The sequence below is a fragment of the Peromyscus californicus genome, unplaced genomic scaffold, assembly GCF_007827085.1.
Source record: "Peromyscus californicus insignis strain IS unplaced genomic scaffold, ASM782708v3 Scaffold_15__1_contigs__length_86483966, whole genome shotgun sequence".
Taxonomy (NCBI): domain Eukaryota; kingdom Metazoa; phylum Chordata; class Mammalia; order Rodentia; family Cricetidae; genus Peromyscus; species Peromyscus californicus.
The window spans coordinates 48,935,046-48,953,372 of record NW_026294447.1 but is presented as its reverse complement, the minus strand read 5'-3'; the positions used below and the strand labels follow the sequence as shown (position 1 = coordinate 48,953,372).

Here is an 18,327-nt window from a genome sequence, read left to right as displayed (position 1 = left end):
GTGATAGCCACACCCTAAACCTGGAACCTGTGAATAACCTATGGCGTGTTGGTGCAGGCCTTTAATCCTGGCACTCAGGAGGCAAAGAGAGGCAAGGGGGATCTCTTGAGTTCGAGACCAGCCTGGTCTGGCTACACACACCTTGTCTAAAACAAAATAATTCAAAAAAAGCGAGAAGGCTGTCCTGGGTTATCTGAGTATGCCCAGTATGGTCATGAGACTCTTGGAAAGTAGAAAGGAACAGACACAGGAAGATGGATGGGAGTGGCCTCTACAAGCTGCAAAAGGTCCTCAATTGACAGCATGTGCTGACCTGGGCCCTACAGCTACAAGGAGCTGAATTCTGCCAACCTGGACCTCGAGGAAACTGGATTCCCTCTTGAGCTTCCAGAAAGGAGCGCAGTGGATACCAAGATTCTAGCTTTTTGAGTGGTCTCTTGACCTGTGAACTGAGATAAATGTGTATTGTTTAAACTAAGTCTTGGTGGCAACAAAAAAAGGAACACACCTTCTTCTTACAGGCCACCTGCTGCCTGTGGCTCTGAGGAATCATCTATTTAGAAAGGAAATATAGCTGGGCGGTGATGGCGCACACCTTTAATCCCAGCACTTGGGAGGCAGAGCCAGGCGGGTCTACAGAGCGAGATCCAGGACAGGCACCAAAGCTACATGGAGAAACCCTGTCTCAAAAAACAAAACAAGTGCTGCAGTTTCTGAACCCAGAACAAAGGCAGGCACAATTGGGATAAGATCCTTCACTGACTAATTTTCGGGATCCTCAGCCTTTTGAGAACATGTATTGCCCACTATGGAGCCCTGCAGTCCACACAGCAAACTGGTCTCCTGAAAAACAGCCACATTAACTTAGCCTTTACTCTGCACAGACCACTGGCCCCGTGGCTGTCTGAGGCACTGGCTTTGGACACATGAAGGGTGCCCTTGTGGTGCCAATAAGCTTCCCTAGTGCGGGATCCTCCTGTCTGCGGCAGGGAGCTGTGGGCGTGCAGCCTCAGAGCAGCTGTCAAAGTGCTGCTTATGCTGACTATTGTCAACCTGACAGAAGCTAGAGTCATTTGGGAAGACAGAACTTCAACTGAGAAAATGCCTCCCCTCCATCAGATTGGACTACAGGCAAGTCTGTTGGCATTTTCTTAGTAAGCGATTATGTGGGAGGGCCCAGCCCACTATTGAGTGGTGCCATCCCTAAGCAAGTGGTCCTGGGGTGTATAAGAAAGCAGACTGAACAAACTAGGAAGTAGCATTCCTCCAGTTCCTTTTTTCTGCTTCAGTTCCTTTCTCCAGGTTCCTGTCCTGACTTCCCATCGTGAGGGACTGTAAGCCGTGAGATGAAGTGAACTCTTGCCCCACCCCTCGTTGGTTTTGGTCACGGTGTCCATCACAGCAATAGAAAGCAAACCAGACAACCCTTTATTGGGAGCAGAGAGCAGCACAACACAGTGACCCACAGATGGAGATGCCTGATGGGCACCCTGGACAGCATCCTTCAAGATAGGCTCTACCAGCGAAACTCACTGGAAAAATGGATTCCTTGGGGCAGCTTCCCATCTTCCCAGGAGGGGAATTCATTAACTTCCCTGAAGGCAACCGTGGGTCACTAGAGATAGAGCCCCTCAGGGGTGCCTTCTTGCTTTTTATAAAGAACATTCTCTTTAGATTTTTTGAAGTCTTCATTTGTAACTTTCATTCTGCGTTCCCGCAGGGCCATCAAACCAGCTTCTGTACAGATTGCCTGAAAGAAAGAACAATATGAGCTGGGCTTAATAGGGCATGCCCTTAATCCCAGGCAGAGGCAGAGGCAGAGAGCCAGAGAGCCAGAGAGCCAGGGCTACACAGAGAAACTCTGTCTCAAAAAACCAAACCAAACCAAACCAAAAAAAAAAAAAAAGAACAGTATGTTCAGCCTGAAACACTTATTTTTATCTTAAAGAATTCAGAGAGATATTTTGAAATAAAGTATAAGACAGACTAAACACAAGTTGCTCATTTGGGAACAGGTTATTTTTTAAATGTCTCATGCATCATAATTTCTGAAAGAATCCAAGATGTATAAACTAGGAAGACTTTAAGGGAGAGGACTGGCCCAGGACCTGGAGTTCTGAGCTGTGGCTCAGGTTCTGACAAGCTGTGTGGTTTGGCCAGTCAGTAAATTCTTGTAGCTTTACTTTCATTAAAGATATTTCTAGGAGATGGAGAAAGTGATAGGCCCAAAGGCAGAGACTTGAGTGTATGCCCATTTTATTTACCTGGACTCAGAGCATATACATATTCCTGTTAGCTATGTTGGCGTATAGTAATTATTCTAATACATTGCCTCAGTAGTTCTTGCCCAAGTGAAACAAGAGCCCTTGTACACATGCGTTAAAATGTGATCCAGGGCACCGAGGAGACGGCTTAGGAGTTAAGAGTGCATGCTGCTCCTGCAGAGGACTGAGTTTGGTTCCTGGTACCCACTCTGGGCTCACAACCGTCTGGAACTCCAGCTCCAAGGACTCTGATGCCCTCTTCTTGCCTCTGCAGGTGCCTATATTCCTGTGCACATCCCCCCCCCCCCACACACATAATTAAAAATTAAATGTTAAAAAACAACTCCAAACAAAGCAAAAATACCACAATCCTGGCACTGAATGTTGTGTGGAAATGGTCAAATTATTTACTTTAAATGGTTCAGCCAAAAAGTAGGTGTGCATGAGGATAGGAAAAGGTTAGCCAATGTAGGTGATGGGCATGTGGGTATACATATACTTTTCTGAATGCTGGAAAAATTTTAAGAAAAGTTCATGTAGTGCAATTAAAAAGTAATTTCCAATGAAAAAGGAAAAACTAAGCTATTTAACTCAGTTCTGTGGGACTGATGCTAATGACCTTACTGCAGGCACTGGCCCGGAAAAGTACTCTGTGTGCCGCTTCTAGCTAACTAAGACACCCATGCTGAGGAAGATCCCGCTCCTTGAAGGAAAGGAGCCTGCACCACATTCATTGCTCACAGGCCTTGATATAAAGACTGGGCAGCCGAGGAGAAACGTACTAGCTCATTTGCAACAAAACCAACAGGTAAACTTGAGTAGCTCATCAATACAAGGTGGGAATAAGAGTGTATGCCCATTTTATTTACCTGGACTCAGAGCATATACATATTCCTGTTAGCTATGTTGGCGTATAGTAATTATTCTAATACATTGCCTCAGTAGTTCTTGCCCAAGTGAAACAAGAGCAGTGTCGGGGACCCTCTGCAGCTCTGGGGTTGACCTCTCCCAGCAGACACTTTCCTGGCAGAGGACTAAATAAAGGTCATTCAGGCCTTGTACAGTGGGTGGTAAACAATGTTAGTGACTGATCCTTGTGGGTTCACGGGGATGTGGTCATTTACTTCATAGATTAATGCATTAAATGACTTTGAATAAAAAGCAAATCTTCCATTTGGATATAATATTAAAGCCACCAAGTGACTCTGACAGTAAAACCGAGGCATCCACACACTTGGCCTAAGTGCCACCCCTAGAGTTTGCAGTCTTTCCTAAAAGGCCAAATTCCCAGAGGAAGCCAGCCCACCCAGTTACTCACCTTGATGTCAGCCCCAGAGAGGTCATCCTTTGCCATGATCAAGTCATCCAAGGTTACATCATCAGCCAGTGTCATCCTGCTTGTGTGAATCTGGAAGATCCGCTTCTTGGTCTTTTCATCAGGCAGAGGGAACTCAATCTTTCTGTCAATGCGGCCTGCAGGTACAAAGCTTTCAGCCACTTCCATCCAGACCCAGATGCTCCAATTCAGAGCCTTAGCCCACCCCACAGGTGTCAGACGATGATGTAGGGTGACACACGAACCCTAAAAAGTGAACACTCACTTCTGTGCTTTGTCAACATCTATATCTGAATTGACCCCCCTTAAGCCCCTGACTTGATACCTTCAGGAATAAACAAGGGAGATCCTGAATGGTATTAATGTCTACCTTAGAAACATTACAAAAGCTAGCAGCAAATTATGGCTTCCAGTGCTACCTGAATGTAAACAATAAATCATGGCCCATGACTCCTTAGGGATGAAAGCAAACGCTTGAGGCCAGAAATTCTGAGTATGGGGAGGAAAAGATCCCAGTGCAAAACTAGAATGAGGGATCTCAAGGAGACAGACTTGAACTTGTGTGTGTACATGTGGTGAGGATAACTTCAGGCACCTACCACCTTGTTTCCTGAGATCAGTGTCTCTCACTGACCTGGAGTTTGCCAAAGGCAGTTTGCTAGGCAGGCTGGCCCGCCAGCAAGTCCCACTATACCTCCTCAGTGCGGGGGTCACAGCTGCACACCATCACACCCACCTTTTGTACATGGGTTCTGCAGACAAAATTCAGGCCCTCCTGCTGATAGGCAGGCACCTTTCTAACTAGGCCATCTCTCCAGTCAAGTAGACATGTTTTTGGTAAATTATGCCGCACAATGGTATTTGCCATTCTGTGTACCATTGTATAACATCCCCCAAAGCACATTTCAATCACAAACTCATTAATTTTCTACAAGGAAACAAGAGCAAATTTGACCTGGTCTGATAAGTGCTGGATCCAAAGTTTCTATTCGGTTTGTAGCCATGATAACTTTTACATCTCCCCTTGAATCAAATCCATCCAACTGGTTCAACAGTTCCAACATTGTTCGTTGAATTTCTCTCTCACCTCCAGAGTTTGAATCGTATCTTCAGAAAAAGAAGAAACAAAGACCCAGCCATTCTGTTAAAAGCAAACACACAGCATGAAACTCAACGTTCTTTTCCGCCCCTGTCACTCTGTGCACCTGTGCTCTGGTCGGGACTTGCCTCTGAAAGTTCACATCTAACAATGGCCACTGTGATGGATGAGTGATCAATGCCTTCTAAAAGGGCTGGAGGAGCTGGCACGGGCCCTTTTTCTCGGCTGACTGCTGGATCGTTGGAGGACTGAGAACATGCATGATCCTGGGAGCAGAAGCAGCCCTGAGCACACGCTGATGCTAGGGCCCCGATCTTAGACATCACGGCCCCAGCACAGAGGGAAAATAAGCTTTTGCCTTTTGAATCCACCCAGCCATCGTGTTGTGTGCAGCAGCACAGATGAAGACACTTTCCAACCATCACAGATCACACATCTGCACAGCAACTCAGTGCCGCAGCTCCATCATTTTTTGTCTCCCTGTTTGGTGCCTGATGGCCCAACCTACTAACTGGAGGGCAGAGACTACCATCACTACAGCGAGCCCCCAGAGTCCGGATGGTACTGGCTTCATGCAAGGGCTATGACATGAATGGTCTCCAGACACTGCCTGGGTGGGTGCTTAAGGCCCATGGAGGTCAGAGAGTAAAATATCCAGAGGGCCGTGCACAGCAAGGACGTGCTACACAGGGAGGGCCTAACGTTGTTTTATCTCATACAACAGTTCAGGGCAAGTCTACCTTTTGGTCCCAATGGCATCAATTTCGTCAATAAACACAATGGATGGTGCATGTTCTTCAGCAACTCGGAACAGCTCCCGAACGAGTTTGGGCCCGTCACCCAGGTACTTCTGAATAAGCTCTGAGCCAACCACTCTCAAGAAAGTGGCTGAAGTTTGGTTCGCTACTGCTTTGGCCAATAATGTTTTACCTATTTGGGGTAAAAAGAATAAGACAAAGGAGAAAACCATGTAGCTGCTGTTAAGACCCCTCACCCTAATGGATGGACACACACCAGCAGCTGTCTGGTGCTCTGCTCTTCCAGTCTAACTACGTACTCTGACAGCTTTGAACTCTCTTAAAGTCATCATGATAACGTCAGCAAATACCTTTTACTTGGTTATTTTTTTTTTCTCATTAAAGAAATTGTGTGTTGTGTGTGTGTGGGGGGGGGGGCGCATGTGCATGGAGCACACGTGGAGGAGAGGATACCTTCACAGAGGCCTGTCCCTTCCACCTTCACACGGGTTCCGAAGATCTAACTCAGATTGCCAAGCTTGAGCAGCAGGCACCTTTATCACTGAGCCATTTTCTCAGCCCTACTTGGTTATTTTCACACCTTGAGCATAAAGGAGCCTCTAAAGCAGAGGTTCTCAACCTGTGGGTCGTGATGGGCCACACACTGGATATCCTGCATTATCAGATGTTTATGTTACGATTTATAACAGTAGCAAAATTACAGATATAAAGTAGGAAAGGAATAATTGTATGGTTGGGGTCACCACAACATGCGGAACTGCATTAAAGGGATGCAGCATTAGGAAGGTTGAGAGCCACTGCCCTAAACGATCATGATAATTACCTACAGAAGGAACTGTTCTGCACTAGCAACACAACAATCTGGTTTTTTTGGAAAGGAGTTTTTTCCTGGGTCCATTCTAAGTTGAATATAAATTTAATGCAACCAGACATGCCGGTACATGTCTAGAATCTGGCATTTGGGAGGTAGAGGCAGGAGGATTAGAAGTTGAAGGTCATCTTGAGCTATATAGTGAATTCAAAGCCAGCTTGGCCTTTATGAGGCCCTATGTCAAAACCAATGAATGAATAAACAAACACACACAAACAAAACAAAACTTAACCCATCCAACCCAAGACTAGAAGACCAAATAACTCCTATGGAACTATCAGTGATAAAATACTGTCTGGGAACCCTAGGCCTGACCCTAGGACACAAAGCAGTCTCCAGCACAGGCCACAGGGTCCCACTACTAGCAAGGTGGTACTGGGTGGGCTTGTGAGTGGCCCAAATACTGGAAGCAGGACCAGTCGATGGAGCCCACAGATGAGAGCTGGGGAAGGAAGCCCAGGCGTCGTATCAGTCTGTGGTATGCCCTTCCCAATGAAGGCAGTTCCTCTCACGGATCTCAAATGGTGTTTCCAATGTTGCTCTAGACCCTGGTATTTTCTTTCAGGTCACACACATTCACAAAACAAGTTCTCAACCTTGGCTGACTGTATACACTGAATTTACTTGGGAGCTCTAAGCAATGTGGATTCTGGTCCCAGTTCCAAAGACCAGTCACCAGAGCACTCAATTCAAGACTTAGAGCTGGTAAGACCGTGGCCCCCATGAAAGGGAGTGAGGAGGGCTGGGTGTTGGCTCAGGATGCAGAGGCAGAACTGTAATTGCCTAACGGGCCTTGGGCAGCTGGAAAATGACCAAGGGTCAAGCTTTGTGACAACATGTGGTAATGATGCTGTCCTTGGCCACGGGAAGAATGTCAGGTGAGAAGCCTTAGGAGGCAAGACTGTTCCTGGGAGACCAACCAGGGCGGTGAAGGCAGAGTAGCACCTCTTAAGAGGATGAGATTTTAGTGTCCAGAAGCAGCCAAGGAGGCTGCCGGCTTACAGGGAATCCCTGAACAAGCCCCGCCCCCTCGGACAGGCCTGCCCACCCAGCACCGCAGTGTCTACATTGCATTCACTACAAGCTGGTAGGCCAGCGCCCAGTGCTGTAGCTCCAGCCCTGCACCAGCTCAATGCTCTGTGGCCCTGGGCTCAGCACCGGCCTCTTGGTAGCTTTACTTTCTGATGAGATGAAGCAGAGTGGCGGCTTCTTCTAGCTTCAGGCTTCTGGGGGAAGGGACTTCTCAGTGCCTTGGTAGCTCTCACCACAGGTCAGTTAGCACTCACTGTCAGTCCTCTCAACAATGACCACTCTTGTTCTCATCTGAAGACTAAGCACTGCCACATACTGGTCTCTACAGCTCAGGACAACTAACTGTAATGAATTAAATGTGTATGCACTTTTATCATCACCCAACAAACGTTTACTTAGTACTACTGCACCAGTAGATAGACCTGATCCTCAGAAGAACTTGGAACGCCATCTCCACTATGGGTCTGAGGCTTGGCCATGCTCCAGATCAATGTGTGCATGCCTTTGAGGCTGGGACCAGCACAGCCAACCAAGGATGAGAATGTTTGTGTTGTGTGTGTACAGGGTGGTACAGTTGCTGGACTGAACCCGGGGCCTTTTGCATGCCACTCTCCCTCCCACCCAGTCCCAGAGTTAAGCTAAGGACCTGTGTGTGGCGTCTTATATTTTGCAGTGCTGCTGGAGATAGTGATTTGTCTACAGTGTCCAACATGGCATACCTGTTCCTGGTGGGCCATAGAGAATGACCCCCTTAGGGGGCTTTATCCCCATCTCTTCGTAATACTCAGGATGGGTAAGAGGAAGCTCCACAGATTCCTACAGAGAAGAAGTATTTGGTAAAAATGAAAGTCTAACTGAAGTGATTAGCATTATTTGACATGAAAATATCTTGCTTTCCATAAAATAAGTAGAAACCTCATTCTTTTAAAAGGAGATACACCTGACTTCCACCCGGGTAGGGCATGCTGAAGAGGCCATACATCTCCCTGGAGTTTTTATTACCTCCCTTTCTAGGCTATGCTGTTTCCCTTTTCTTTTCCAGAAGTCAGCCTTGAGCATCATTTAAGCCATTCTGGAGCAAAGTAAGACTGAAGAAAGTTAAAACTCCCTCTTTTTTGATTAAACTACAGCCAGAACATGGAAAGATGTCCTGACAGCTGTTCCCACCTAGGGTATTACATTATGTACTAGGTCCAGCTGTGTGGGATGTCAACCGTGGAGATCTGTGGTAGCCCTCACTGATTTCCCTATGGGGAGAGCAGGCAGAGAGCTGGCTCCCAGTCACCCCGAATAACCGCTTCTCCCCAGGCCCTAGGGTCACTCAGACACAGGATTATGTCCTCGGCCCAGCACTTGTGTGAGCCTGTGTAAGTACAGACACTTCCACACAACAGCACAAGTCGGCACAGCTAGGAACATCACGTTCTCACACAAAACTCACTCAACGTGAAATATGCAAAGTGTTAAAATGCTGCAGGACTATCACACAGTTTACTGTGACTTCTGATTCCTAACAGTACAGAACACATGAAGAGCCACAGCTGGAATTAATCAATAAAAAACAAAAACAAAAACAAACATGCAAATAACTTCAAAGCATCCTAAATTGGACAGCTATAAGAAACCAAAAGTCTGGAAACCCAGAGCTGGTCCCTTCCATACCTTAATTTCCTGGATTTGGTTGTCCAGTCCCCCAATATCTGCATAGGTCTCCTGGGGGGCCTTTTCCACCTTCATCACTGTGACCAGGGGATCTGTGTCATCCATTAGCACCCCTATCACGGCATGCACCTACAAAGGATCGAGTCTTAACATGTGACCATGAGGTCCCTTCACCCTGCTTGTGACAAGCAGTACCAGTTACAGTGTCTTTCTCCCCAGTCCTGTGAATGCTCTGGTGAGCCACTTCTGGGACAAACAACCAGGTCTAAGGAAGGACATACTCCTGTGGGTCTCCTCAAAGATCAGCAACTCACCTTGTGGTTGAGCAGGACTGAACAGCCTGGCTCCAGCAGATCCTTGTCCACAAATGATAGGATGCTGACGTAGTGTTCTGAGCCCACAGATGTGGACACAATGGCGTGATTATCATCAATGATCTCTTCCAAGGTTCCCACAGACATGGGAGTCCCCCTGAGATCATCCACTTTCGATCTCTCCTCCTAAATATAAACAAGAAGGAAAAGCATTGGCCCTCAAGTTAGATGATTCACTTGTCTGCTAGAGCTACAAAGCCGCAAACGCTTTCCTTTTTCACTTATTTGTTTTCTGTGTGTGGCATCTAGTGTGCAGAGACCAGAGAACTTGCTGAGTGTACACTCCTGGGTACCCAGAGAGCTTCTGGGTGGTTCTCTAGTCTCTGCCTCCTGTGTTGGGGAATATGATTTTAAGGTGTGTTACTTTTGTTTATGTTGCATTTGTTTAACTCTGTGAAGCTGTGTTACTGTGCCTGTCTAAAACACCTGATGGTCTAATAAAGAGCTGAATGGCCAATAGCAAGGCAGGAGAAAGGACAGGCAGGGCTGGCAGGCAGAGAAGATATATAGAGGGAGAAATCTGGGAGAGGAAAGATCTAGGGGCCATGCACAGAATAAGAGTAAGATACAGAAGTAAGAAATGGGAAAAGCCCATAGACAAAAGATAGATGGAGCTAATTTAAAGTTAAGGAAATGCCAAGCTAAGGCCAGGCATTCATAAGTAATAATAAGCCACCGTGTGTGTTTATTTGGGAGCTGGGTGGTGGGCCCCCTAAAGAGCAAAAAACCCCCAACAATATTCTGGCGTCAACCTGGGGCTCATATTTCCATAGCACCCAAGAAAGCTGGGGGGAAAAAAGATACAGCTCCTTTCAGAGGTGTTGCTGTTCAATTGGCAGCTCTAAATAAAAACGGCAAGCTAAGTACAAACCTCCTGTGGCAACACAGGAACTGGTTTCCACAGCTAGGACGGTTCAATGCAGTTTTCAGTCAGGAACCTTAAAGGGGCCGTGGGCTTTAGGTTTGACTTTCACAACCCAAGAAGCAGGCTGAGCCAGCTGAGAGCCGCACATGGAGTACCTTATCAGTCAAAGGTTTGCTAGTATGGTCAAAAAAGACTAGAGATACACAGTAAAAGAGGTCCAAACGGAAAAACCTCTAAACAGGTTACAGTGTGTTTAACAGTGTGTGTAGGCTTAAGAAAAGGAAAAGGGTATAGACATAAAAAAAAAAAAGAGTTTATAAAATAAAGTCTTTAAAGACAGAGTAAAAGAAAAAAGTCACACAAGATGGGAAATACACAGGCAGTCTGGATCCTGTATGTTATTGTGTTAATTTTGAATTTTTTGATTGTTGAAAAGCAAAGGGCAGCTGCAAAGAGACCTGGAATTGAAAGGACTGTTGAAATAAATCAGCCTACACACTTTAGGAATGCCTTAACTTTTAAAAAGTCAAAAAATATATTTGTCAGCCGGCGGTGGTGGCGCACGCCTTTAATCCCAGCACTCGGGAGGCAGAGGCAGGCGGATCTTTGTAAGTTCGAGGCCAGCCTGGTCTACGGAGCGAGATCCAGGAAAGGCGCAAAGCTACACAGAGAAACCCTGTCTCGAAAAACAAAACAAATATATATATTTGTCAAATGGAAATAAAAAATGCTTTGGAGTTTTGTTCCCACAGGAGATGAGAGGCTGTGGATTCCTTTAGGCTTAATAGGGATCAAGTTTGATCAGGTGAGACCTCCTGAATCTTGACAGGTGATATTAATCAGCAAAGATTGCTGTTGGTCTTCCTAGGACTTGGTCATTATCTCAAAATTTTCTTTCTAGGACCCTAAAGATACTTCATCCACAGACAGCAGGGAGCAGTATGGAGAAAACTATGCCCACATTCCCAAGAGTTAGGGAGTGTGGGTGGTTTTTGGTTATTTGATGGGTTATGAATGTTTGTTATCATTTAGGGGAATATAGAATATTGATACAAATTTAAAGTTATTTTTGTTACATTGTATATGTTTCTACTCTTGTTTAAAGGATTTTTGTATAGTGATAAAAACTTAAGGTTATTTTTGTCACAACATATTGTATATGTTTCTATTCTTGTTTAAGGTATTGAACCTATGCAGTTTATTTAAAAATGTAAGGTAAAATTCTAGTTTTTGAAAGCTGTTATTATAAACTATATAGGATAATCAGGAAACATAGGTTGGTGGTTAGTTATTTATAATCAAATTTGTAGATATGTTAGGTATGCTTTTCAGATCATATAGAGATATATTTTAGACAGATGGTCTTCAAACCTTTCAAAGATCTACAGAAAATGGCATTTAAAATGTTTTGTTAACTTAAAGTTTTTCAGTACAATGAGACACATCTGCTCCTGGCAGCACTAATTTACTTCAGAGATGATGATGGGCATTGAAGAAACTCCTTATGGAGTTTGCTTTCATTGTGGCAAGGTTAGCCACTGGGCAAAGAAACTGTTCTTGCCTTTGGCTGTTGACAATGTGCTGTGCAGACTGGACAGTCAGGACACAGAAGAAAGTGACTGTTGAACTTGGCCAATTCAAGGCAGGACAGTCCTTCAAATTTCCTGCTTCACTGAGAAGTCTGACAGATACTATGGGCCTGAAGGCTGAAGATGAATGCCCTAATGTTGCAGAGGAACTTTGGGTGACTGTCCAGGTAGCCAAATATCTCTGTTGTTAGATAATATTACATCCTTCTGGGTCCTGATGGAGTTGAAGACTAGATAGTTATAGTTGCAGTTTTCCTCAGTTATGATAGAAAGTAAGTTGGGTGTAAAACTTTGGATTCACTAAGATAGGATAGATAATGCATTATTTTCTCTGACTATGCTAACTACAAATGGACAGAATATTGTGAATATAATCCTTGATAATTGTTATTGCATATAGTCTTACTGTGTTTAAGTTAAAATCCTTTCATTTTTATTTAGACAAAAAGGGGGAAATGTAGAATACTATTTTAATGTGTTACTTTTGTTTATGTTGCATTAGTTTAACTCTGTGAAGCTGTGTTACTGTGCCTGTGTAGAACACCTGATGGTCTAATAAAGAGCTGAACGGCCAATAGTGAGGCAGGAGAGAGAAATAGGTGGGGTTGGCAAGCAGACAGGATAAATAGGAGGAGGAGAAGAAGGAGCGAGAGAAGGAGGAGGACTCCAGAGACCAGCCACCCAGCCACCCAGCCACCCAGCCACCCAGCTACACAGCAAGCTACAAAGTAAGAGTAAGATTTACAGAAGTAAGAGAACAGAAAAACCCAGAGGCAAAAGGTAGACAGGATAATTTAAGTTAAGAAAAGCTGGCAAGAAACTAAGCCATGCTAAGGCCGGGCATTCATAAGTAATAATAAGCCTCTGTGTGTGATTTATTTGGGAGGCGGGTGGTGGCCCCCCCCAAAAAAAAGAGCAGAAATAAATAACAATACTCCTGTCTTGTTATAGGGTGCCAGGATTACAGATGTGCACTTCACCTGGATTTCTACCTTTTCATAGGGTAACTTGGTTGCCAGGGTGCACGGCCAGTGCTCTTACCTGCTGGGTCATCTTCCGGGCCCAAAGCAGCTAACTAATGCTTTTAAAAGCTAGCCACTGAGAGGCCTGCAGAGGTTCAACCACCTGAATCCCACCTGATGACAGTGTTAGGTTCTAAATCACATTCAATTAGTAAAGAAGACAGTTCCAGAAACTTCTCCACTCACCTCTTGTTTTTCTTCCAATGGTTTCATCTGCTCCTGATTTCTAATGAATTCTTCCTCCATGAGAAGATAGTCTTTTATTCTCTCTAACTTCAGTAATTTTAGGCGGCACTGAGTGTGAGGCGTTACTGTAATTAAAAAAATAAGGCTTAATATATTTGGAACTTAAAAAATTTACAATAAAGTCTTACTTTATGCTCATCAGAAAGCCACTAAAAAGGGCTGGCAACATGGCTCAGTGGTTAAAGTGCTTGCTGCCAAGGCTGAAGACCTGAGTTCTATCCCTCAGAACCACATGGCAGAAGTACAGAACTGAGTCCTGTAAGCTGTTTTGACCCCCACACGCCCACAACTGCATCCGAGTGTACATGCATGCACATATGTGTACACAGACACTGTGATAAAGGAGCTGAAGAAATGGCCTAGCAGTGGACTTGAGCTCAGTTCTTAGTGCCCACATGGCAGCTCCAAACTATGTGCTTGGCACACACGCAGTACACCTATATACAGGCAGGCAAAACACTCATACACATAAAATACATCTTGAAAATCAATAAAAAATAAAAAGTTCAGGCACAACCCAAATTTTAATACCATAATACTTCATTTTGCAGAATGAAAATGTTTCTGAGACTGATTTGCACACTGTAGTTTCCATTGCAGGGCACACTTAACCCCTGTCCCCGGGAAGCTAAGGCAAGAAGATCATGAACCTAAGGACAGCCCGGACAGCACAACAGGGCCATCAAGATAAAGCTCTGTGGGTAAAGGCACTTGCTGTGCAAGCCCAATGACCTAAGTTCCATCCCCAGAAAAGTGACAGGAGAGAACCAACTCCCCAAAGCTGTCCTCTGACCTTTACAAGCACACTGTAGTGTGTGTGTGTGCCCCCTGTAAAGTAATAGAAAATTTACAAAGCAATAAATGACTTACATTTTTAATACCTCAGAGGGGTTGGCTATTTAAAGACAATGAATGGGATTTCTTTCTTTCTTTCTTTTTTCTTTTTTTTTTAGAAAGGGTCCCTCCATGTAGCCCTGGCTGGTCTGGAACTCAGTGACCTATTTGCTTGTCTCTGCCTCCTGAGTGCTGGGATTAAAGGTGTGCACCACAGTGCACTGTGAATGGGATCTCTTAGCATTAGACACTCTCATCTAACGTTGCATTTTCAGATAATACACAACTTCTACACTAACCCAGCAGAAGACTCCACAGGAGCTAAGGAGAACTGGGTTATAACCACAGCTCGGTGCTTCAGTCTCCCTACTTCCTGCCTCCCCTTTACACGCTATGCTCCATGCAGAGCAGTCTCCGGGAGCTAGGAAGACAGCAGAGGACAGGGTCATTACCCAGTGGCAGTTTGCTGGCAGCATCTGGTCCCTTGGTTTTCTTCTTCTTTTTCCCCACTCTGGTTGGGACAGGAGGTTCATATTTCTTTTTCTTGTCCTTGAGTTTTTAGACAAGTAGGAAAAAGAACACAAGGAAATTATAAAATGCATTTAATTTTGTATCACTACCATCTATTTCTAGGGGGGTACAAATGTTCTCATTTTTTAAGTTATTTATGTATATATAATTGTCCTTTTTATCAATACTGTAATTACATTATTTCCCCTTCTCTTCATCCTTCCAAGCCCTGTCATCACCCCCCCCCCCCCATGCCCCACTTACACTGATGGCCTCATTTTGATTATTGTTACATATATAAATACAGTCTGCTGGGTCTGTAAAATAACTGTCTTTTATAAAGCAGGTTACGTATCCCTGCACTCTAAGATTTAACTATACCGAGTGAACGTGATCTCTTTATAGAAATGGCAGTGACTCAGATTTTTTTAGTAAGTAGAAAGAGGTCAGAATTGAGTTACTTGCCAAAAGTCTGAGTAAGGTGAGGCACTTGTCCCACCTCAGTATGTTACACACTTAGGCACTCTACTTTAAAACTTTTCCAGTATTCATGCTTTAACAATCATTAACTCAGGCCAATACACTTTTCAGAAACAGGACACAGGTGATCCACCTGTAATCCAGGTTACCAAAATACCTACTATATCACTTGGCTTTTTTTTTTTTTTTGCTTTTGGAGACAGGGTTTCTCTGTGTAGTTCTGATGCCTGTCTGCCCTGGATCTCATTCTGTAGACTAGGCTGGCCTCGAACTCACAGAGATCCGCCTGACTCTGCCTCCCGAGCGCTGGGATTACAGGTGTGTGCCACCGCCGCCTGGCTTCACTTGACTTTTTAAAATTTGTGGCTCCACGAAGAACTCACTGAGACCCACTGGCAGTTTCCACAGCGACATGAGATCATGTAAATCTCTTGCTTCTTATTTACCTTGTCATCCTTCTTGCCACCCCCAGGACCATGGCCACCACTCTGACTTTGACCCTGTCAAAAAAAAAAGACAAAGATAAATTCAGAATACAATCACTTCAAAAGAACACCCCATTGGTGCTGTGATTCTAAAACACAGCACAAGCCCCATTGTAACCCTTAGAAACCTGAGAGCCTTGCAGCCCAGGTAAGCCCTCAGTGTGGAGAGATTCTGCAAATAACCATCTCTCAGAACCAAGACCCACTCTATGATGTAGCTGTCACTAAGGAGCCCGACAGAGACCACTCCTCTGAACCAGGAGGTTCAGAACTTGACATGCTTTAATATAAGCTATACCTCAGACTCCATGAAAGATGTTGCACATATTACACAACCATTTCTCTCTCCAGAAGAGTTCTGACAGCACCTTACCATGCTCCTGGCCTGCCAGTGTGGGGCTCCTGGACAAGTTTCTCAATATGAAAGGCTGTCACCTGAAGGTGTTACTTGATGTATTAAAAGCTCACTGGGATTTCCGATTTTAAAACTGCTGAACACAGGGCAATGACTCAAATTGAGGTATTTTAAATATCTCTGTGAAAATACATAGTTTAGCGCATGTGTGGGTGCATGTGCGCATGCCAGGGCACACATGTGGAAGCCAGAGGACAACTTACAAGAATTGATTCTTTCTATCTTGTGGGTCCTGGAGATAAAACTCCAGTGGTCAAGTCTGATGTCAAATGCCATCTCATCAGCCCAATGGTGGTGTTTTAAAGACGAGTAACAGTGAAGTAACTGATGAGAGAAGCCACTCAGTTCCCTTCAGTCATGCCCAGGAAGGTACCTCTAACTAATACACTGGCCGTTTCCTTATCAAGACAAAACCACCACAGGGTTACTGAGTAGAACTGATGTCAAACATGTTCCACCATGTGCAAGGTTCTTAAAACTTTGTGTTTTACTCTGAAAGTACGTAAGGACCAAAAAGAGAGTCTAGGAGGCAGTCATGTTGAAATCGGATGTGCAAGTTAGAGCCTTTAACATTTCCTTGCTTCCTAGGGAAACATGCTCATGTCTGGGGCAACCAAAGCTTAGGAGGTGTTTATTATGGGCCCAATTCTGTGCTATTTTTCCCTCACTACCATTAAAATTCAACACAATCCCAAAACAGATTTCATTAATCCCGCCACAGGCGGAAGAATTGTTGACAAGTCTGAGAACGTGGCCTGTGGAATCTGAATTCTGGTCCCACCACTAGACTATGCGGCTGTGGGTGAATCAGGATCCTCCACTGAGCTTGGTATCCTTAAGTGGATGATACCAGCTCCTTCCCACCTACTGCTGAAAATGAATACAGCAAATACACCCTTAGCACTTCTATGAACTAGGTTCTAATGATAGATTACTGGGTCAGGATTTTAACTGTCACTGTGGCTTCACGGGTGTTGGTCCAAATCCAACATGGTTGTATCCATCACACTCTATCTTCTGCCCCTCCCCCTCTTCTCTTCTAGCCCCTGCCTTATTTGACCCTCAGCCTCCCAGGAGAGAGCTATGACCCTCTAAAACAATCAGCTAATCACCCAGTCCTCCTCAAACCCATCGGCTGTTCTTTATGGTCCTTAGCTCAGCATGCCTAGCCTTCCCAGGTTCATCTACCATTCTCAAACCACTCCAGTTTGGCTACAGGTGGAAGTCATTTTCCTCATCTCTGGGATATCCTACATGTTTCTCAGTCTCAAAGAAGAAGAGCTAAACCTCTAATAAAGCTCTTAAAATATGCTGAGCAGTGTGCTAAGCATTCCTGGAATATTATCTCATTCGATTTTAAAAAGAGATTTCTTTTCTTAAAAGTGTGTGTGTGTGTGTGTGTGTGTGTGTGTGTGTGTGTGTGTGTGTGTGTGTGTGTTAGATTTCCTGGAGCTGGAGTTACTGGCGGTTGTGAACTTCCGGACATGGGTGCTGGGAACAGAACTTGGGTCCTCTGGAAGTGCAGCAAGTGCTCTTAGCCACTGAGCTATTCAATCCTTTACCCCCTCCGTTTACATATAAAGAGACCAAGGTCCAAAAAGGTTTATGCATATCGCTACAAAGCTTGTAAGATACAAAGGCAGAAATCACACTAAGGTCTTCTCTATAGCAAACCCTGGGTGTTTAACCGCTCTAGAAAAGATAGGGTCTGTATTCCACCAATGGCCACTTGCTGCCTTTCAGTTTCCTCACTAAAACGGGAATATTAATAATTATCTTCGGGGCTGTTCCAAGAAATAAGAACTATAAGGAAATGTCCGGTGCACGTTCAGAATACTTTTCATAATTCTTCACAGGACCTTTGTGTGGTCTGGCCTTGCATCTCAGGCTGTTTCAGGTCCTTTGAATTTTCTAACCCTTCTGCCCGGCCCCTGCTTCCCTCAGATATTAGCACGGATCACTACTCCCTTACTCCCCCAATTTCGGTCTCTACTTTCACATCCTCGGGGGGCCTTTGCTGACACCCTAACACAAACAGCCGCCTCTCGCAACACAGCCACGTAACGATGGTTGACCCGGCCCTGCCCGATCCTGCTCCCTGACATGTTTACTGTCTCCCTTCTCTGGAACGGAAGCGCCCATGGAGGCAGCGACGTGGTCCACCGAGCTCCCCCGTTACCCGCAGTACCCAGACCGGACTCCGGCCCAGCGGGAGAGCGCTGAGTCGTCGGCGGCTTGAGTCCCACGCTGGTTCCGTGGCTCAGCCGCTGTCACCCGGCGTCGGCCGGGCTGCCCGGCTCGCCCGGCTCACAGCAGGTCTGTCCCCGGGGTTCCGCGGGCCGCCGTCCGTCCCGCCCGCGTCCGCCGAGGAGCACGCCCCGCTCCGACCCACGCTCAACCCGAGCGCCGCGGCCCCGTCCCTCCGTCCGCCGCGGGGCCCAGGCCCGGGCCCCGTCGCCTCCTCCTCCCGCCTTCGGTGCCCGCG

The 18,327-nt window shown here is 45.5% G+C and overlaps 1 protein-coding gene across 1 annotated transcript; it reads right to left on the bottom strand.

The window, feature by feature from the left end:
* Nucleotides 1-1,407: 1,407 nt before the first annotated feature.
* Nucleotides 1,408-18,049, bottom strand: Psmc1 (proteasome 26S subunit, ATPase 1). Its single transcript, XM_052738764.1, has 11 exons — nucleotides 18,031-18,049; nucleotides 15,389-15,442; nucleotides 14,405-14,501; nucleotides 13,059-13,183; nucleotides 9,337-9,522; nucleotides 9,023-9,151; nucleotides 8,080-8,176; nucleotides 5,440-5,629; nucleotides 4,556-4,707; nucleotides 3,583-3,737; nucleotides 1,408-1,750 (listed from the first exon to the last, which is right to left on the bottom strand). The coding sequence occupies exons 4-11, from the start codon at nucleotides 13,116-13,118 to the stop codon at nucleotides 1,616-1,618; spliced, it is 1,104 nt and encodes a 367-aa protein (XP_052594724.1). The 5' UTR covers nucleotides 13,119-13,183; nucleotides 14,405-14,501; nucleotides 15,389-15,442; nucleotides 18,031-18,049; the 3' UTR covers nucleotides 1,408-1,615.
* Nucleotides 18,050-18,327: the final 278 nt, after the last annotated feature.

What these genes read in the sequence shown, in the direction of transcription:
- Psmc1 (XM_052738764.1), bottom strand. Translation starts at nt 13,118, where the DNA reads ATGGAGGAAGAATTCATTAGAAATCAGGAGCAGATGAAACCATTGGAA. An exon ending in ACCAAATCCAGGAAATTAAG is followed by an intron (nt 8,177 to 9,022) that starts GTATGGAAGGGA and finishes TCTTCTCTGTAG; the next exon opens with GAATCTGTGGAGCTTCCTCT. An exon ending in GATGCCATTGGGACCAAAAG is followed by an intron (nt 4,708 to 5,439) that starts GTAGACTTGCCC and finishes CTTTTTCTGAAG; the next exon opens with ATACGATTCAAACTCTGGAG.